General features: G+C 56.0%; 1 protein-coding gene across 1 annotated transcript in view; it reads left to right on the plus strand.

The window, feature by feature from the left end:
• The first annotated feature begins 4,018 nt into the window (after window positions 1-4,018).
• Window positions 4,019-20,918, plus strand: part of CYP46A1 (cytochrome P450 family 46 subfamily A member 1) — a 27,093-nt gene continuing 10,193 nt past the window's right edge. Inside the window, exons 1-10 of the mRNA XM_006160011.1 lie at window positions 4,019-4,158; window positions 5,173-5,253; window positions 5,839-5,920; window positions 9,446-9,519; window positions 9,914-10,000; window positions 14,149-14,287; window positions 14,925-15,035; window positions 16,023-16,173; window positions 16,312-16,374; window positions 17,970-18,042. Coding sequence (XP_006160073.1) covers window positions 4,019-4,158; window positions 5,173-5,253; window positions 5,839-5,920; window positions 9,446-9,519; window positions 9,914-10,000; window positions 14,149-14,287; window positions 14,925-15,035; window positions 16,023-16,173; window positions 16,312-16,374; window positions 17,970-18,042 — 1,001 coding nt within the window. The remainder of the gene's footprint in view (window positions 4,159-5,172; window positions 5,254-5,838; window positions 5,921-9,445; window positions 9,520-9,913; window positions 10,001-14,148; window positions 14,288-14,924; window positions 15,036-16,022; window positions 16,174-16,311; window positions 16,375-17,969; window positions 18,043-20,918) is intronic.

Raw genomic sequence — 20,918 nt, forward strand, 5'->3', positions numbered from 1 at the left:
GCATGAGCCAGAGATGCTGGCATTAGAAGCCTGGATCCCTGTTCAATGAGTTCAGGAGAGATCTCTGTGGCTGGTGACACATGGAGGCCACGGCTCTCCCCACGGGCTCTCTGCCCTCCCCACTCCCTCCCTTGCTCAGTAGCCCTGTAGTCCACTTCACCTGGATGCCTCTCCTCTTAGCCTTCCATGCCAGCTTCCATGCCAGCTCCTCTGGGAGTCCCTCCTGCTCCCCGGAATATCTTATGTTCATTTTATAAGTCCTTAAGTCCCTGTGTAGTTCTCCTTCACAGCATCATGTGAACTGGGTAATTGTGCAATCTCTTGTTGAGTGTCTGTCTCTCCAGTGGGCCCTGTGGCGCTCTCATCCACAGCACCGTCCCCAGCATCTGCCCCAGCAGCACCGGGTGCACGCACAGTAGCTCCTGCAGGAGCTTCGAGGAGGAGTGGTGGCGATCTTCCACGAGTTCCGTTGTGTACACTCGCCCTTTCAAGTTTCGAATCAGCCGTCACCAACTTGGCACTGAATGAGCTTTGTGCTTTTCTGATAAGTGGCATCATTATCTGGCCTCTCATGAACTCAAGCACTTCAGGCACCACATGCCTGGTTGCGTCTCTGTGTCTTAGGAAGGCAGAACTTGGATCATCTTTTTTAAAAAATTGAGACATAACATGCATAGTATTGAAGTGTACAATTCCACAGTTCTTAGTGTAGCCAGAGCTGTGCAGCCATCACCGCTAATTCCGGACATTTTCATCACCGCAGAAAGAAACTCTGGACCCATCAGCCATCTCTCATTTCCCCAACCCCTGTCCACGCTGCATGTCTCGTATAAGTGGAATCATACGATGCGTGCCCAGCTTCTTCCACCAAGCACATCTCAGGGCTCATCCGTGCAGTCGCAGGTGTCTGCACGTCTTTCCTTTTTATGGCTATATTCTCAGATCGTGCACCACCAAGTCTGCCCGAGACACAGGTGTTGGGGAGGTGTTGGGGAGGGGGCAGAGAGGAGGGGGAATATAATCTCAGTTGGGCTCTTTCATCTAAGGAGGTCAACTGAATACTCCGTATGTAAAAGTATTTTGGATTTAAAAATTGACTAGTGATCATCTGCTGGGGCCAGCTGATGACATAGCAATTACATCACCAAACTCCCACATGGCTGACCATGGTTCAAGTCCCAGACCTGGTGGCTTGAAAACACATTGGGTCTGTGTGCATGAGTGCCCAAGATCCCGAGAGGAGAATGAAAGAGAAGGGATTGTGGCATGGCCATCCCCCTGGGGGAGGGGGGGAGTGATTTCTCACTTTCCCTCTTGCTGTCTCTGTCTCTCTCCAAAGAGTGCACATGCCCTAAGGCAAAAACCTCTACAATAAATAAATAAATAAAAATAAAGCTGCACTGAAGGAAAGTTCTGGAACTTCTTGCACAAATCGGATGCTTCAGCACTGGGACCCTGGCTCTTTAAACCATGGCTGGCTGCACCGCTGTGGACAGGGATCTGGGCCCTGGGTCTTCAGTGGTAGCATCTGGCCTTTGTGCTCTCCAGGTTTACAGGAAGCAGCTACTGGGATCCAAAGGTCTCTCTCCTCCCGTCTTTATTTATTTTGGAATAAATTGCCCAGGTCTGACTCCTGGGCAGAGCTGGTGCCCTCCTCCCACCTGGACTTGCCAGGTTGCTGGTGGGCGCTGCTCAGCTGGAAGACACGGTGGGGGCCCACTGCCTGCCCTGCCAGATGGCACTTCCCAAGGACCCTGGGTGGCTCCACACCTTCACTCTCACTTTACTGGGTGGTCACTCTCCAGCCATTGCAGGACATCTCCCCTCCCTCTTGGGGAGACTCTCACCTGGCCAATCGCAGTGTGGTAAGAAAGTAGCCGTATAGGGTGGTCTGGGGCAGAGAAAGCTTTGCCCAACCCTCTCCCTGGGCTGCTGGTTTACCCCCAGTCTGCCACCCCAGGGATGCCAAGTGGGCTTCCGCCTGCCCAGGGCACTAAGCACCAAGTCGCCATTCTCCCATCCCAACGCCTGGCCTTCCTGCCCTGCCTTCTCCCCAACATCCCCTGCAGAGATGACCTCTCCCTTCCCTTCCAGGTGGCGGTGGGCCCGGTGATCAGCATAGAGGCTCTGGGGTCAGACAGGCCTGGGAAGGTAGGTAGGATCTAGACTCTGTCCTCAGGTGACTCAAAACTCACCACGGTCTCCCGAAATGTGCGGCACTGGGGAGTGGCAGCGAGGGTGATCGATTGTTCTAGAAAGACAGCCAGTTGTGTGTGATCCCCATCTCTCTGCAGGTGGATGGCTGGCAGTTCAAGGCTGCACTCCTGGCATGGCCTCTGTGCCCAGCAGTCCACCTTCCCCTCCTCTCCGGTGCCTTTGCCCACTCTCAAGGCGGCTTCCTTGCCTTTCTTCAGTCCTCTCACCTCCCCCTCCATCCACACTCTCAGCTTTTATTCTTGCCTCCTACTTCCTAGAGCAGAGAGAACAGCCGGAAAGAGCTTCCTTTCATGGGCACCACTGCCACGGCTGCCCACCTGCCTGCACGGGGCCCACGAGCACCTCCCAGCTGTTCTTGCAGATGGATGTCGGCACTCCAGGCCAGGGCCAGCCTGTACCCCCTGCTCGGTGACACTGCCCCCCAGCCCCCCACCACATAGTCTGCTCTTCTTCCTTTCTGCCTCACTCACTTTTATATAATATATTGTAATTCAGGACTTGGGGAAAAACCTCACCTCTCAGTCCCCTCCAGCTGCTGCTCCCTACAGCAGAACTCTGTGAGACGCCGGTCCTGACGGGGTGTCCTTTCCTCCCTCCTGTCCCCTCTTGTGCCCACCACCGTCAGCCTGTGCCTATGTCTCTCCTGGGTTTGTGACCTAGCCTGCTCTGGCCGAGGTCCCGTGTTGACCCCAGGGGCACCCCATGTCAGTCCTCAGCCTCGTCTCACCTGGCCCCACAGCCCAGGCCCCGTTCTCTGGCCCCACTTCGCTGCTGCCCATGCCACTCTCTCCTCTGGCCCTCCTCCTTGCTGGGCAGCTCTTGTTCTTCTCTGTCTACACTGCTCCCCTGTGGGCTCACCCATCGCTGGGCTGGAATATCGCCTCTCTGCCGAAGATTCCCACATTCTGTCCCAGAGCTCCCCGTGCACTCCGGGTCTCAGACTCCGACTTCCTGCTCGGGAGCTCCTCGATGTCCCCGGCCACCACAAGCCTCACGGCCCAAAGCCGGGCTCCTGATTCACCCACTTGTCTCCGGCTGGTCCCCCAGAAGCTGATCTTGAGACCATCGTATGGAGCTGGTGGAGGGGAGGGGCATCCCAGACTGGAGGGAGAGCGGGAAGATGGAGAAGGTCCGCTAACCCGTAGTACATTACCTCTGGGGAACTGAGGTACAGCTGTCCTGGGGACTTCGGGAGCCCATGCAGAGCAGGTGTTCCGGGGCTCCCCCACTGGAGGCAGAGGGCTGCATCCTCGGAGGAGGGCTGCTCCAGGGTATTCATCTGGGACTTCCGGCCTGGCCTACTTCAGGCAGAGCTGGAGAGAGCCCTGGCAGAACTGCAGGCACCGATCGGGGGCTCCTGCCCCTGCTCAGACAAGGGCAGGGGAGCAATGGTGTCTGCTGCCCTGAAGTCAAAGCAAAAGTCTGGACGACAGCCCCCTCGGCCCTCGCCCTTCTAGTAGCTGGCAGCTCCATCCGTCCTTGTAGCTGCCCAGGCCCGAAGCTCCAGAGTGACCCCAACAGCTCCGTGCCGCACAGAGACTGTCAGCAAGTCCCATTGGCTCCACCCTCAAAGCTCGTTCAGGACCCAACTTGTCACCTGCCTGCCTTGGCCTGAGCCTCCATCACCTCTCGGAGTCCTCACCGGTCACCCGTGCCCCTGCTGCCACCCTGCCCTCCCTCCCTCTGTTCATCTCAGCACAGCTGCTAAAACAATTTGTTTAAACCCAGTCATAACCCGTCTCTGTTTTGCTCAAGACCCATCAGTGGCCCCCACCTCAGCGGGGTCCAAGCAGAAGTCTGAATGACAGCCCAGAAGGCCCTCCATGACCGGCCCCAGCCTTGGGCGTCCACCCTGTGCCACTTCCCCTCTAGCAGTCCTCTGGCCACAGTGGCTTCTGGTGTCCCAGCGCTCCCGCCTCCACCTTCGCACCTGCTCTTCCTGTAGCCGCGAGTGCTCTTTCTCCAGCACCTGCACGGCCAGTCCCTCTCTTCTTGCCAGCCTCCGCTCACAGGCCACCTCCAGGGATGTCCCCACCCTGTCCCCAGCACCCCCGCACTCTTACGCTGCACTGTGTTCCTCGATCATTCAACATCCTATTTATTTATTTAGCTGCTACAGGGCATATGCGCTCACTGGAGAGAGAGCACCCCAGCGGGGCCTGGTCACACGTCGGTCCCTTCTCCCCTCCTCCATCCTGTTGAGACCTGGGGCGTTCACATGCACCTGATGTGTTTTCTCAGCTGCCAGGGCCGGGATTTGAACTGCGGTCAGCCATGTGGGATTCCGCTCCCTTACCTGGGCTAAGGGAGAGCCCTGAGTGTGTCTTTGTTTATTCTCCATCTCTTCCTGGAGAACGTGAGTCCCGAGACCCAGAAGACTCTGGTTGCGGTTTTGTAGTGGCCCATTTCGATTGCCACGAGCCTGACTGCAGTAAGGCCCTCCTGGAGACAGGAAGGCACAGGCACCTTGAAACACGCCTCGAAGTGACACCAGACAGGCTTGTTTACAATCTGGAGATCCCAGACTCTCCCGACCAAGCTCCCAGTGAGGACTTCGGGGTCCCTGGCAGCGGCTGTGCAGATACAGGCAGGGGTCCCCTCCTCTCCAGCCCAGCTGCCCACCCGTTACGTGGCCACCGTAGGGCAGCCAGGCCATGTGGGGGCTTGGCACGGGGCAGTGTGTGAGTGTGTGAAGGTGACCCCACACGGCACTACCAGCCTAGGCCCCTTGGTGGCCCCAGGCCTCAGTGCCAGGGAGACAGAGGGGGTAACACGCTCTCCCTGCAAGGAGGCCTTCAGAGTCAGTCAGACCCGGTCCGCCTCCTTCGCGTCTGCTGCTGGCGGCCCTGAGCTGGTGCCCACTCCCCAGCCTCAGTCCTCCCCCCTGGGAGTGGGCGAGGGGAGGGGGGACATGCGGTGGTGGTTGCTGCTGACTGAACTTCCCGTCTCTCCCAGTTTCCTTCTAGGACACCTCCCCTACTTCTGGAAAAAGGACGAGGTTTGTGGGCGCGTGCTCCAAGATGTGTTTTTGGATTGGTGGGTTCTAACTTGTCACTTGTTGTCCTTACTCCAGGTTCCCGGGCAGCTCCCCGCACCCGACCAGAACACTCCCAGCCCCCTCCCCGCTAGCATGTCCCCCGAATTCCAGGCCACTCTGGCCCCCAACGGGTCCTCCCCTGCCACTTGCCCACCACGGGACCGTGGACCGGCAATCCGAAGTCTCTGAGCCTGGTTCCTCCTCTGTAAGGTGGATGGGGATGTGACTGAGTGACGCCATTATTGGCAGTGAGACTTGGCACTTTTCAGAGCACTTTTAAGCCATGATATCACCTGAGTCCAGGCACCTCTCAGGGCAGGTGGAGGAGGGACACTGCAGCCCTGTTTCACGGCTGTGGACGCTGAGGCTGCGGGGGGCGGGACTTGGCAGCGAGTCAGCCTCAGGGCAGGGCAGCGCCCGGCTTCCTGGCCTCGCCCTGGCCCCCGGCCATGCAGGCTCTTCTTGGGGCCTGTGATGGGCACCTCCGGGGGTCGAGTGGGGGTGCACTGTTTCTCCTGCGGGTTTGGGGCTGAAGTTCCTGCCTCGGGGGTCAATGGCCTCCTTCAAGTCACTCTGATTTACAGGGCTAAGAAGTACGGTCCAGTCGTGCGGGTCAACGTCTTCCACAAAACCTCGGTCATCATCACAAGCCCCGAGTCCGTCAAGGTAGGAAGCAGAGCGGCTTCCACAGGAGGTCCCTCTTCCCCAGGGCTGAGAGAGTGACACTCGGCCCCTGAATCAGGAGGAATGCTCCAGAGCCAGGTCCTTTGGGAACGACCCTCCCCTCTCACCTCCCAAGGTCTGGGGTCTTCCAAGCATTGCTGTCTGGTGTGGGCCATGGCTGGAGACGGCTGTCCCCTTCTGGGTTGGGAGTCCTGCCTGGCGAGTGCATGTGCACTTACTGTAGGCCACCTCCTTGCCGCAGTTCCTTAATTCGTGAGATGGGGACGCTGACCCTATCTGCTGGGGCTGTGATAGAAATAGTCACAGACCAGGTTATTGTCAAGTACGGAGTGCAGAGACAGGTCCTCAGTGCCGCTGCGAGCTGCCGCACTCCTGTGCACTGTCAGCTGCTCACGGGCTCAGGTCCCTTCTTAGTCCCCACTTTAGAGAGGAGGAAGCGGAGGCAGGTGGTGTTAACCAAGATGCCTGCCATGAGGCTCAAGGAATGTGCATCGGACCTTCTGCTTCGGAGGTGGCAGAGCTAGGCTCACACCTAGACTCCGTGGCCACCCGATGTGGGACCTCGGGGGAGTTCCTCCCTCTGGACCTCAGTTTCTGCATCTGTAGACTGGGAATGTTACTGGTCTCAGGGTGTTATAAGAATGAAGTTGTGGGCATGGTGGTTAAGGCTCTGGACCCCACATGGCCAGCTGTGGGTTCAAGTCCTAGACCCAGTGACTTGACAGACACGCCGAGCACTTGTGTGTGCGTGCCTGAAATCTCAAGAGGAGAAAGGACTGCAGTGTAGCCATCCCCCAGGGGTGATCTCTCACTTTGTCCCTTTCTTTGTCTCTCTGGTGAGTGTACTTGCCCTATGACAAAAATATAAAACAGCAACAATAATAACAGCAGAAAATGGAATTGAAACCATGTGCGTGAGCTACCTAGCCTCTGCCTGGCACATGGCATTGCCAGCGAGTAATGGTGCTGCTTAGGGCCGGCAGATGGTGCAGTGGTTACGTCACTGGACTCCCACATGGGCAGTCACGGTTCGAGTCCCGGTTCCAGTGACTTGAAACTCATGCTGGGTGCATGTGTGTGTGCCCAAGATCTCAGGAGGAGAATGGAGGGGAAGGGATTGCAGCGTGGCCATCCTCCCTGGGGGGTGATTTCTTACCTTACCTCTCACTGTCTCTGACTGTCTCTCTATCTCTCGCTCTCTTTCCCCAGCAAGCACATGTACCCTAAGGCAAAAGTTTCTACAAAAGAAAAAGAATGGTGCTGCTATTTTCACAGTGGGTGCCCAGAGGGGATGTGGGCATTTGATGCCTGTGGGACACTGAGAGGGTCCAGACAGGTGACAGTCTGAATAACCACAGAAAATCATTTTTCAAAAAAAGTTTAATTTCAGGGACCAGCAGATGGCAAAATGGTTACATTGCTGGACTGCCATGTAGTCGACTGATGGAGAAGCAGAGACAGAGGAACAGAAAGCGAGGCCACGCCACAATCCCTTCTCCATTCTTCTCTTGGAATCTTGAGCACACACACACATGCGCCCTATCTGTTTCTAAGTTGCCCGGCCCGGGACTCGAACTGTGGTCCTGATAGGATGGAGAAATGGAGGAAAAGGACTGTGGCATGACCACGCCCATGAGGTGCCTCCTCCATCTCCCTCCCTCCCCTCGTTCTCTGGAGAGCACCTGTGCCTTGCAGTGTACACACACACAAGTTTGGTTTTAAAATACTTAGTTTTGTTCATGATAGAGTGCATTTGCATACACAGGGGAGAGGGCACCCTTTGCGGGCTAGGTCCCTCTGTAGTCACCGCCCAGCCCTCCGGCCCACCGGGATGCCCAGGACATGCTGTGCACGGTGGTGTCTTCAGTCTGTGCTGGCTGGGGACCCCACCATGCTTAGCACGTGGCTTCCAGCACCATGGTCTGGTCCAGTGGGATCTGGGCCAGTTTGAAATGTTAAATTGTGATTTTATATACATGTATATACATACACACATACATACATATATACACATACGTGTGTGTGTCTGTGTGTGTATCATAAAATTTACTGCTTTAGGGCCAGCCAGTGGCATGGTGGTTAAGGGGGCTAGATCCTACATGGTCGGCCTCATGGTTCAAATCCCAGACCTAGCTGCTTGAAAAACATGCTGGGCACTGTGTGTATGCCCAAAATTTTAAGAGGAGAGTGGAGAAGAAAGGATTGCAGAGGCCAGCAGGTGGCGTGGTGGTTAAGGATGTTGGACTACCACTTGGCACGGTTTGAGTATCAGACCTGGTGGCTTTCTCTCTCTCTCTCTCTCTTATTCTGTCCCTTTCTGCTCAAATTTAAATAAATAAATAAAGTTAAAATAATTGTTTTTTTTTTTTTTAAAGAAGGGATTACATTGTGGCTTGGGAGTACTCTCTCGCTTTCTCCCTCTGACTCTCTGACACTCTCTCTCTGTCTCTCTCTGGTAAATGTATGTAACCTATTGCAAATTAAAACAAGCAAACAAATAAAAACTGTTGGCTAATGTTGCTATTGCTACTATCTGGCTCTTGGTGAGACAATGTGACCCTTCCTCCAGGAAGCCTTCCTTAACCTCTGAGGCTGGGTTGCTGCTGACAGCACTGCATTGTGCTGTGTCTCTCCTGTGTCCCAGAAACCTTTTCCCCAGGCTCCTCCTCTTTCTGTTCTGGTTTCAGAGTGGCACGGGCCTGTGCTTGTTCTGCTTTGGAAGGTGCTTGCGCGGGGTCCTGAGTGTAGGCGGGCTGTGCAGCTGAATCACTTCAGAGGCTGGCCTGGCCATAGAAGTGCTCAGCTCCCATTCCCAAGCAATTGTGATTCCTTCTAACTGCCCAAGGGCACGTGGATTTGGGATTTGCCAAAAGAGACAGACAGAAAGAAAAGGAGAGAGCCAGGGTGTCCCGATGGGGTGTGGTTGTCCAGCAGTCCCTTCTCCTCCATCTCCCCACCCTGTTGGGATTTGGGACATGCATGCATATGCACCCAGTGTGTTTTTCTCTTCTTTTTAAAGAATTGTTCACCTAATTCTATTTATTATCATTATTCTCTCTCTCTCTCTCTTTTTTTTTTAAGTTTGCTATAGGACACATGGGCTCACGAGAGAGAGAGAGAGACAGCGAGCGAGCGAGAGAGAGAGAGAAAGAGAGAGAGAGAGCGCGCAAGCCATCGGGTCCAGGACCCGAACTGCAGTCGGCTATGTGGTAGTCCACCACTTCAACCACCATGCCACCTGCTGGGCCCAACCCAGTGTGTTTTTCAAACTGCTGGGGTCAGGATAGGAACCGCAGTTGCCCATGTGGGATCTGGCTTCCTTACCCACTGGGCAATGGGGCCAGCCCAACAGTTGCCACCACTGGAGGACAAGACTTCCTGGTCAGCCAGCTGGGGAAGGCAGGGGAGCTGCGCGTGCGTGTGCTGCGGTCGCTCTGCAGCGGGCATGGGCTCCTGGCGGAGGAGGGCGCGTCTCCTGAGCTCACACGGGTTTTCTGGGGTGTTTAGCGGTTCCTGATGTCCACCAAGTACAACAAGGACTCCAAGATGTACCGCGCCCTGCAGACTGTGTTCGGGGAGAGGTAGGCACCCGGGCTGGGCGGGCTGTGGGCGGAGGGCCTGCGGGGTCCGGTCCTGGCCCCCGGCACCCGGCGGGCGGGCGCCCCGCACAGCAGCCTGGCTGCCATCGCTGGCACGTTCCTCCTCTTCCCTCTCTGGGTGGCTGGTGGGACTGCGGGGCCGCAGCGGTTGGGCCCAGTCTCCCGTTCTGGTTTAGTTGCTATTTACTGCGGTGAGGCTGGCAAACCCAGCATTCGCCATTGCAGCCACCTCGGCGTGTGCAGCCCCGCAGCGTGAATGCGCACATGACGTGCAAGGACCCGCGCTCTAGGTCCACCACCCCAAAGGCCACCCCGGCCCTCGGCCCTCGAGCAGGTACCCCGTCCCCTTTCTCACACCAAGCTTTGCCTCCCGCAGACTCTTCGGCCAAGGCTTGGTGTCCGAGTGCGACTACGAGCGCTGGCACAAACAGCGGAGGGTCATGGACCTGGCCTTCAGCCGGAGGTGAGGCTGCTCACAGGAGGGCCATGGGAGTGGGGTGGAGCGGGTTGTCCCCTCCCGGGCTGAAGGGACAGAGGAAAGAGGGCGTTGTTGAAAGGGCCGGAGTATGCAGCTGGCCCGCGGTGGGGACTGGGCAGCGCGAGCCTGAGGGTGCCAGGGCTGGCGCAGGAGTTGGATGGGCAATGGAGAGCTGGGTTTCTTTCCTAACTAGAAAGTTACTCTTGGGCCTGCTGGGCGGTGTGATGTTAACACAGCTGGATTCCACATGGCCAACTGCCAGGTTCGAGTTCTGGACCTGGCAGCTTGAAAAACATGCCAGGTTCATGTGTGTGTGCCTAAAAGCCTGAGAGGAGAATGGAGGAGAAGGGACTGTGGCATGGCCATCCCCCCTGGGGGTGCTTGCTACTCCCCCTCCCTCTCTTTTGTGAGAACACACATCCTGTAACGAATTAAAATTATAAATAAAAAGAAGTTGTTTTTTTCAGTTTCCTTTTCTCATCTTCTCCTTTTAAAAACATTTATTAGGAAATAATATCAATTTCCAAAAGAGTTTCAAGAATAGGAATAAGGGTCCAGTAAGTGGTGAAATAGTGACGTCTCTGGACTCTCACATCATCAACCATCGTTCGAGTCCTGGACCCAACGATTTAAAACTCACGCCAGGCGCATGTGCATGTGTGCCCAAAATCCCAAGAGGAGAATGGAGGAGAAGGGATTGTAGGGTGGCCATTCCCCGGGGATGATTTCTTGCTTTCTGTCTCTCTGTCTCTGTCTCTCCAACGAATGCATGCACCCTATAGCAAAAATCTCTCTTAAAGAAAAAAAATAATAATAATAAGACAAAGAATACCCTCTACCCTTTATTCAGGTTAACACCAAAAATTCTTTCAATGGTGAAAGTGGCATTTTCTCTTAGGAAAAACCCAGAAATATAAACAGTGCAGTGGGAGTTCCCCGCCCCCAGGGCAGGGAGTGCTGCGGTGGGAGCCCTGGGCTGCTCGGCACTGTGGGCTCACTTCCTCCTGGAGTTGGGCCCTGCATGTCCTCGAGGACGGGAGTGAAATGCTGCAGGTGGTGGCCCAGGACAGGGTAGGCAGAGAGAGTGGCGGGGAACTGGGGGGCCCTATCATGAACTCTGGGAGGCCCCAGAATCTCTCCACCGCTTTGTCCTTTTTTTTTAAAAGAGATTTTTGCTATAGGGCACATTTGTTCACTGGAGAGACAGAGAGAGACAGAGACAGAAAGCGAAAAATTACCCTGGCTGCTCACAGGAGGGCCATGGGAGTGGGGTGGAGCGGGTTGTCCCCTCCCGGGCTGAAGGGACAGAGGAAAGAGGGCGTTGTTGAAAGGGCCGGAGTATGCAGCTGGCCCGCGGTGGGGACTGGGCAGCGCGAGCCTGAGGGTGCCAGGGCTGGCGCAGGAGTTGGATGGGCAATGGAGAGCTGGGTTTCTTTCCTAACTAGAAAGTTACTCTTGGGCCTGCTGGGCGGTGTGATGTTAACACAGCTGGATTCCACATGGCCAACTGCCAGGTTCGAGTTCTGGACCTGGCAGCTTGAAAAACATGCCAGGTTCATGTGTGTGTGCCTAAAAGCCTGAGAGGAGAATGGAGGAGAAGGGACTGTGGCATGGCCATCCCCCCTGGGGGTGCTTGCTACTCCCCCTCCCTCTCTTTTGTGAGAACACACATCCTGTAACGAATTAAAATTATAAATAAAAAGAAGTTGTTTTTTTCAGTTTCCTTTTCTCATCTTCTCCTTTTAAAAACATTTATTAGGAAATAATATCAATTTCCAAAAGAGTTTCAAGAATAGGAATAAGGGTCCAGTAAGTGGTGAAATAGTGACGTCTCTGGACTCTCACATCATCAACCATCGTTCGAGTCCTGGACCCAACGATTTAAAACTCACGCCAGGCGCATGTGCATGTGTGCCCAAAATCCCAAGAGGAGAATGGAGGAGAAAGGATTGTAGGGTGGTCATTCCCCGGGGATGATTTCTTGCTTTCTGTCTCTCTGTCTCTGTCTCTCCAACGAATGCATGCACCCTATAGCAAAAATCTCTCTTAAAGAAAAAAAATAATAATAATAAGACAAAGAATACCCTCTACCCTTTATTCAGGTTAACACCAAAAATTCTTTCAATGGTGAAAGTGGCATTTTCTCTTAGGAAAAACCCAGAAATATAAACAGTGCAGTGGGAGTTCCCCGCCCCCAGGGCAGGGAGTGCTGCGGTGGGAGCCCTGGGCTGCTCGGCACTGTGGGCTCACTTCCTCCTGGAGTTGGGCCCTGCATGTCCTCGAGGACGGGAGTGAAATGCTGCAGGTGGTGGCCCAGGACAGGGTAGGCAGAGAGAGTGGCGGGGAACTGGGGGGCCCTATCATGAACTCTGGGAGGCCCCAGAATCTCTCCACCGCTTTGTCCTTTTTTTTTAAAAGAGATTTTTGCTATAGGGCACATTTGTTCACTGGAGAGACAGAGATGGCTGCTCACAGGAGGGCCATGGGAGTGGGGTGGAGCGGGTTGTCCCCTCCCGGGCTGAAGGGACAGAGGAAAGAGGGCGTTGTTGAAAGGGCCGGAGTATGCAGCTGGCCCGCGGTGGGGACTGGGCAGCGCGAGCCTGAGGGTGCCAGGGCTGGCGCAGGAGTTGGATGGGCAATGGAGAGCTGGGTTTCTTTCCTAACTAGAAAGTTACTCTTGGGCCTGCTGGGCGGTGTGATGTTAACACAGCTGGATTCCACATGGCCAACTGCCAGGTTCGAGTTCTGGACCTGGCAGCTTGAAAAACATGCCAGGTTCATGTGTGTGTGCCTAAAAGCCTGAGAGGAGAATGGAGGAGAAGGGACTGTGGCATGGCCATCCCCCCTGGGGGTGCTTGCTACTCCCCCTCCCTCTCTTTTGTGAGAACACACATCCTGTAACGAATTAAAATTATAAATAAAAAGAAGTTGTTTTTTTCAGTTTCCTTTTCTCATCTTCTCCTTTTAAAAACATTTATTAGGAAATAATATCAATTTCCAAAAGAGTTTCAAGAATAGGAATAAGGGTCCAGTAAGTGGTGAAATAGTGACGTCTCTGGACTCTCACATCATCAACCATCGTTCGAGTCCTGGACCCAACGATTTAAAACTCACGCCAGGCGCATGTGCGTGTGTGCCCAAAATCCCAAGAGGAGAATGGAGGAGAAGGGATTGTAGGGTGGCCATTCCCCGGGGATGATTTCTTGCTTTCTGTCTCTCTGTCTCTGTCTCTCCAACGAATGCATGCACCCTATAGCAAAAATCTCTCTTAAAGAAAAAAAATAATAATAATAAGACAAAGAATACCCTCTACCCTTTATTCAGGTTAACACCAAAAATTCTTTCAATGGTGAAAGTGGCATTTTCTCTTAGGAAAAACCCAGAAATATAAACAGTGCAGTGGGAGTTCCCCGCCCCCAGGGCAGGGAGTGCTGCGGTGGGAGCCCTGGGCTGCTCGGCACTGTGGGCTCACTTCCTCCTGGAGTTGGGCCCTGCATGTCCTCGAGGACGGGAGTGAAATGCTGCAGGTGGTGGCCCAGGACAGGGTAGGCAGAGAGAGTGGCGGGGAACTGGGGGGCCCTATCATGAACTCTGGGAGGCCCCAGAATCTCTCCACCGCTTTGTCCTTTTTTTTTAAAAGAGATTTTTGCTATAGGGCACATTTGTTCACTGGAGAGACAGAGAGAGACAGAGACAGAAAGCGAAAAATTACCCCCATGGGGATGGCCACGCTGCAGTCCCTTCTCCTCCGTTCCCCTCTCAGGATCCTGGGCACACACGCACATGCACCAGGCGTGAGCTTTAAGCTGCCAGGTCTGGGACACGAACCATGGTTGACTATGTGGGAGTCCAGTGACGTAATCATTATGCCATCTGCTGGTCCCTGCCTCAGCCCTTTGAGGTCAGAGTTGGGAGCCCACGCTGGCAGACAGAAGACCTGTGGGACCACGGGGACAAGGGTGAGGGACTGTGTCCATCCTTGGAGGACTGTGAGGCCCAGGGCTTAGCCCAGCTAGAACAATCCTGACCTCAAAGTGGGGGGGCAGAAAAGCCGGGAGAGGCCCCACTTTCTGCACAACATCTGCCCTGCAGAGAGGGAGGGCCCCGACGGGGTGCTGGCGCTGTTTCCGCAGCTCCTTGGTCAGCTTGATGGAAACGTTCAATGAGAAGGCTGAGCAGCTGGTGGAGATTCTAGAAGCCAAGGCGGACGGGCAGACGCCGGTGTCCATGCAGGACATGCTGACCTGCACCGCCATGGACATCCTGGCCAAGGTGAGGGCAGCGCGGTCAGGGGCCGGGCCCTGGGCTGAGGGTCCTTGTCCCCTCCCCCTGCCCTTGCTCTCCTCCCCCCTCCCCTGCCTCCCAGACCAGCAGCCCCTCCCGTGCTTCACTTACTCTTCCCACATTCTGTCTCCTGCATATTCAGAACAGCCTCGCATGAGACTGGTCTAGGTCACTCTCAATATGGGTGCCAAGGGGGGCAGGCCAGGCCTATTGCTGGTCAGGGGCTGGAGCAGGGTCTGATCCCGGGTCTGCATGGCTCTAGCTCAAAGCCTCAGTCCCCCTCGGCACCCCCTGAGACTCAGCAGTGGCCCAGGTCACCCCGAAGCCTGTGTAAGGCTGATTGGGTGGCTGGAGCGTGGGGCCGTGTAGAGCCCTTATTCAGGGGCTGCAGAGCCAGCGCGCCGTGCGGCGGGCCGAGGGTGCCGGAGGAAGTTTGCATCTTGGGAAGTCCATCTCGCCAGGGAAGGACGTCGACGTTCACTGAGCAGCTCCCCTGCCCCATAACCCTCACGGTGTCCTCGGGACTCGCCGCACCATAGACCCTCAGCCCAGAGCCAGGCCTCAGCTGAGCACTGCCAGGGTTGTCACCTCCAGCACCCAGGAATGGCCTCCCCTCCTCCCCCAGGCAGCCTTCGGGATGGAGACCAGCATGCTGCTGGGTGCCCAGAAGCCTCTGTCGCACGCCGTGAAGCTCATGTTGGAGGGCATCACCGCGTCCCGCAACACCCTGGCAAAGGTACTGCCTCGGCGCCCTCCGGGGCCGGCCCCTCCTGGGTCACCTCCGCTGCTGAAGCACGTCCTTCAGTGGTTTTTCAGGATGGGTTTGAGCTCTGGTATGTATGAAACACCGGAGTCAGGATGGCCCGCACAGCCTTCCTCATGTAAAACAGTCCTCGGTGCCAGCAGTCGAGGGTGGGTGTGGTGGCTCCACAGTGTCAGCTACCCCCATGTCTCTCTCTCCTTTATGCTGTCCTTACCACATCACCTCCTGTCATAAGATGGCTGCTGCAGATCCAGCTATCACCTTTTTGTTCCGGGCATGCAAGGGAAAGGTGTTACCTGAGTTGATCCTTAGGGCCTCTTCCTATTCCCTGAGACTTCGGCCTCTGACCTCATGGCCCCCAGTGGACCCCATCTTTTTGATGATTGACTCTGCTTCACTTCCCACTGGCTGTGATTTCCCCCCTTGATGCAGTCTTTTTTTGGTGGGAAGAGAGATTTTTGCTATAGGGTGTGTGCACTCACCAGAGAGACAGAAAGACAAAAAGTGAGAACTCACCTCCTGGCGGGGTGGGGGTGGCCTTGAGACAATCCTTCCTCCATTCTCTTGGGATTTGGGGCACACACACACACACACACACACATGCCCAGCATGAGTTTCAAGCTGCCGTGTCCAGGCCTCAAACTGCGGCCACCCACGTGGGAGTCCAGCACCTTAACCACTGTGTCACCTGCTGGCCTGTTGATGCAGTCTGAACTCCCTCTTGTTTCCCCGTGCTGTGGGGGTGCTCTGAGGCGTCTTTCCGGTGATTCCCGAGGATCTGGTGCAGGAAGGGGAGGCCACCTTGGCCTGGTCTCCTGGCCGCTTTCCCTGCTCTGCAGTTCTGCACTCTTCCGACCTCCAGCTTGTGTGCTGTGATCTCTGGTCACTGGGCATGGTGGCGGGGAGGGCGACCTGGTGCATAGCCGTCAGCCCGTGCTCACTGGAGGCGCCCTCGCTTAGTTCATGCCCGGGAGCAGGAAGCAGCTGCGGGAGATCCGGGAGAGCATCCGCTTCCTGCGCCGGGTGGGCAAGGACTGGGTGCAGCGCCGGCGGGAGGCCCTGCAGCGGGGTGAGGACGTGCCCCCTGACATCCTCACGCAGATCCTCAAAGGTACCAGGACTCCCTGGGGGCCGGGACGCCGGGGGGAGGGGGGCTCCCGTGGGGAGGCTGGTCACTGTCACCGCGCGTGTCCCCATCTGGCCAGGAGGAGGAAGTCGGGGCTGGGAGCTGAGCGCTCTTGTCTTTCAGCTGAGGAGGGCGCCCAGGACGACGAGGTTCTGCTGGACAACTTTGTCACCTTCTTCATCGCTGGTTTGTAGCCTCGGCGGCCACCAGGGGCACTAAGCTTTATGGGAATGATGGGAACACTGGTCCCGGGCCCTGACTCTGAGCGGAAGCCCCTAACTGCTGCCTTGGTGGCCTGACCTGCCGGGGGAGCTGGTTTCTTTGGTGGTGTGAACCATGGCTCCCCTCGCTCAGGACTTGTGGGCAGCCGCCCTTAGCCTGGCACGAGCAGACGTGCTGAGCACCTCTGCTCGTGGGCCCCCAGATGCCTCCTCCTCAGGGAAGCCCTCAGTGATTGCCCAGACCACATCAGGCCCCAGCTAGAAGCTGGCCCTGGTGCCCAGAGCTTCTCTGTGCCCACACGTCTCACGGCGTGGTTAGAAATGTATTTGTGGTGATTCGATGAGGTCCGTCTCCCCACCAGACGGCGTGCCTGGTGAGTGAGGCACTAGGACATTTGTTCACCCGTGGGTTCCCAGGCCCAGTGCAGTTGGTGCCTGTGAGGCCCAGGTGAAATGAGCGAGCAGGAGAGTGAGCTCCAGCCCTGGGTGCAGAGGTGAGCGGAGGCGGGGCGGTCCCCAGTGGCGGTGGACAGACAGACAGACAGGCGCGCTGAGGTACAGAAGGGCCTGGGGTACAGAAGGGCCCTCTAGGTGGAGAGAAGACCTCACACCTCACACCTGCGAGGACTCTGAGAAATGGCCCATGCTGAAGCAGGACTGCGGATGCTGTTCCTGGCTCAGGGGAGACGCCTGTCTGAAAGGCGGGCCTTCCTTCCTGCAGCCAGGGCCGGAAGCTGCTCCCCATGGGCCTGGCCTCAGTCTCCTCATCTGTAAAATGGTGGGCTTATGATCCACGAGCTCTCCGACCTTCTGTCCAGCCCTCAGGATTTAGTGGTCCCCCGTGTCCATGCACCCATCCCCAACTCTGCGTCCAGATGCGCAGGGCACCGAGGGGCAGGTTCTGTCCCCTCCCATTGCCTGGAGGGAAACAGAGGCCCAAGAGGGCAGTGGCCCCACACTGCAGCCGCCATGCAGAGGCAGTCTGGCTGCTTCTGTCCCCACCTCCCACACCCAGCACGTCTGCTGCTGGCCCGCCTGCTGGGGGGGTGCCTGGGAGCCCAGCCCTGTTCAGGGTAGTAGTGAATTCCTGCCACCCAGACTGTGTGCTCCAGGCCAGCAGGTCCTGCCAGAACGCACAGCCTCCTAAAACCTTCCGCACCCTGTCAGCAGAGGAGCCATCCCCAGTCCTTGCAGCGGAGGCGGTGGTGGGGTGTGGAGGTGGGCCTCGCAGCCTGGGAGGGACTGGGTCCCGAACTTAAGAAATAGGCTGAGTCCACGTTCTGCTCTCCCCGCTCGTGACCTCTCGGCCTCAGCTTTCTCCTCTGTGAGACGGAGGTGAGCACCCCTCCAGGCCAGGCCAGCTTGGAGCATGGCTAGAGGAGGGCCTTTACGAGAGTGGAAGCAGCACAGGGCACAGGGCCGACACCAGGTACCCTCCTGCATCGGCTGTCATGGGGGATACCGCGGACAGGGTGTCTCCTCATAGCTCAGCCATCGGGGGCAGGTCGGGGACTGAACCACAGGGTCCCAGGGAGCAGCCACCCTCCTCCTTTCCCGCAGGCCACGAGACCTCCGCCAACCACTTGGCGTTCACAGTGATGGAGCTGTCTCGCCAGCCGGAGATCGTGGCGAGGTATGGGGCTGCCCTCGGGGCGGAGGGGTGACCTGATGTCTTCGCCCCCCTTCCATGGCCGAGCCCTCTCCCGGCCTCCCTGCTTCCTTGCCCCAGCTCATGCGATGTCCTTCTCTGGAAGCTTTTCTCCAGGCCAGTGTTCCTCTCCTCCATCCCCTCCTCCTGTCCCCCTCCTCTAGAAGAGCCTCTCGAAGCCCTAAGGTAGCCCCCTGTCCCCCTCCTGATCTCCCAGCTCTTGAAGGGCTCCCTGGGCCTATTAGCCTTGAGTCTCTGAGCCCTGAGGCCAGCACCCCTGGGAGGCAGGGACCCTGGCTCTTTCCAAAAACTTTCCCTCCCACACGGTGCCCAGTCCCTGGCAGGGGTGGGCAGTGGGGGAAAGAATCCCAACTCAGGCACTGAGGAGCACGGGCCTTCAGGGGGGGAGATGGCACCCCCAAGCCCTTGGCGGTCCCATTACAGACTCCCTGGAGGACTGGCGTGTAGACGGTGAACGGGCGAGGTGGGGGGCTCTGGGGCCGTGGGGAAAGGCCCTGGGTGCAGCTGTCCAGTCGCTGCAGGGCAGAGGGCAGATGTGAGGACGTGGAACCCGTATTAGGCTTACATAGGAGGGGACTTCAAGAAGTTGTGGGGAAATGGAATTAAAGTGTGAATTTCTTTGGATGTAAACAATTTTACTCTGTATGGAGAAAATTCAAAAACTTCATGGAAAATGCGTATTATGACAAAACTATGCATAGTTTTTACATTTCTCTTTCAATAGAGCCCCTCCCCTTTTTATTAACTTGCCTGAGGGTACGTGTACTCACTACCGAGAGAGAGAAAAGCGAGCTAGCACCCCCCGGTAGGCATGGTCACGCTGCCATCCCATCGGCAGCTCCTCTCCTTTCGGGGAGCTTCCTGTTTCTCAAGTTGCCAGTCCAGGATTTGAACTGCAGGGCTGGCCATGTGAGAACCAGCTGCCTTAGCTACCATGCCACGGTCTGGCTCGAATAAAGAAACTGAAAAAGCGCAAAGTTTTACAGAGGCACTATTGGGCCAGCCTGTGGCATGGTGGTTAAGGTGTCTGGATCCCATGTGGCCAGCCCCACGGTTTGAGTCCCGGACCCAGCAGCTTGAGAAGTGTTGAGTGAATGTGCCCAAAATCTTGAAAGGAGGGCGAGAGGGAGGAAAGGGATAGTGGCCGGATGATGACCCATGGGGTGTGCTTTCTCGCTTTCCCGCTACCCACAACCTGTCTCTGTCTCTTCCTGGTGACTGGTACATTTTTAAAAAGAATTTATTCCTTTCCTGAGAGAGTCATACAGAGAGACAGAGAAACAGCACCCCACAGGGCCTTATGCCACTGTCCAGGGTCAGCTTCAGTCTGCCTGGGTCACGGGCACACATGTGTACTCAGGCAGGTCCCCAGGCGTGGCCCTGCAGGGGGCCACTCTTCACCGCTGTGCCACCACGGGCCTCCAAGGCTTCAAGGCTTTCTGCGCCAGAATGCCCTATCCTTTAATTCACTGCCACCACACTTTTTGAAGTCCCATTGCAGGTACTTTATGTTTCCATAAATCTTGGGGGCTGGCAGGTGGTGTGGTGGTTAAGGCAGCTTGACTCCCACATGGCTGACCGTAGTTCGAGTCCCGGACCTGGCAGCTAGTTTTCTCACTTTCCTTCTCTCTTGCTATCTCTCTCTGGTCCACTTCAAAAAAAATCTGGAAAAAGCAAAAGTTAAGATAATAACAACTACCCATGGCACTCCACCCGCCTGGAGGCAGCTCACTACGGATTCCCAAGCACCCATGCAGCACCCCCAGTCTGCACCCCCTGTGCAGTTTCCATCCCCTTGTCTAGCTGATTTACCTCTCCGCCAAGTTGATCACAGCGTGGTGTTACTGTAGCCGCTTCTGGACCCACTCTGCTCTTTACGGCAGTGAGATACACATAGCATAGGGCAGCCAGGGGTGCAGAGATCAAGGCGGCTGGAATCGCAGGGCTGTGCTTCAAGTCCAGGACACAGCAGCTTAAAAACACGCCAGGTGCGTGTGCATGTGTGCCCCAAGTCCTGAGAAGAGAGTGTGGGTGGCCAGCCCCGCTAGGGGTGATTTCTCACTTTCCCTGCCCGTTTCCATCTCTCTGGTGACTGCACAGGCCCTACAACAAATTTTATATATATACATATGTATGTATATGTTATATAAAATATATACTTATACGTGAAAATATATTTTATATACAAATAAATATATTTTTATAAAAATATGTTTTATATAGAAACTAGCAGATACGTGCTCAAGATCCCGAGAGGAGAATGGACGAGAAGGGACCCCTGGGGGGTGATTTCTCGCTTTCTGTCTCTCTGTCTCTCTCTGTCTTTCTGGTGAGCGCACGTGCCCTATAGCAAAAACCTCTCCAAAAAAAAAAATATATATATATTTATATATTTACATATATATGTGCATTTACATATATAATACATATTATATTTTATAAAATATACACACACAAACATATATAAAATACACACGTGCATACCTTTACACATACATGTGTAAATATAACAGAGTTTAACATTTTAATTATTGGGGTTGCCCAGCCACCCCCACGTCCATCTCCAGAGCGGTTTGTCTCCCTGACTGAAGCTCCGTGCTCATAGACGTCCACCCCCCCAGCCCCAGCCCCGGCCCCGGTAGCCGCCACTCCACCATGTCTCCAGGCATTGGTCCGCCCTAAGGACTAACGAAGGTGGGATTGTCGGTGTCTGTCCCTTTGAGACCGGCTTGTTTCCCTCACGTAACGTGCTCAAGGCTCACTCACGTGGGAGCCCACCTCGCAACGTCCCTCTTTTTACGGCTGGGGGGGGGGCCCCCGCGGGCGCCCCCCACCCCGGC

This window comes from Tupaia chinensis, unplaced genomic scaffold (genome assembly GCF_000334495.1).
Source record: "Tupaia chinensis unplaced genomic scaffold, TupChi_1.0 Scaffold000671_1, whole genome shotgun sequence".
NCBI classification, from domain to species: domain Eukaryota; kingdom Metazoa; phylum Chordata; class Mammalia; order Scandentia; family Tupaiidae; genus Tupaia; species Tupaia belangeri.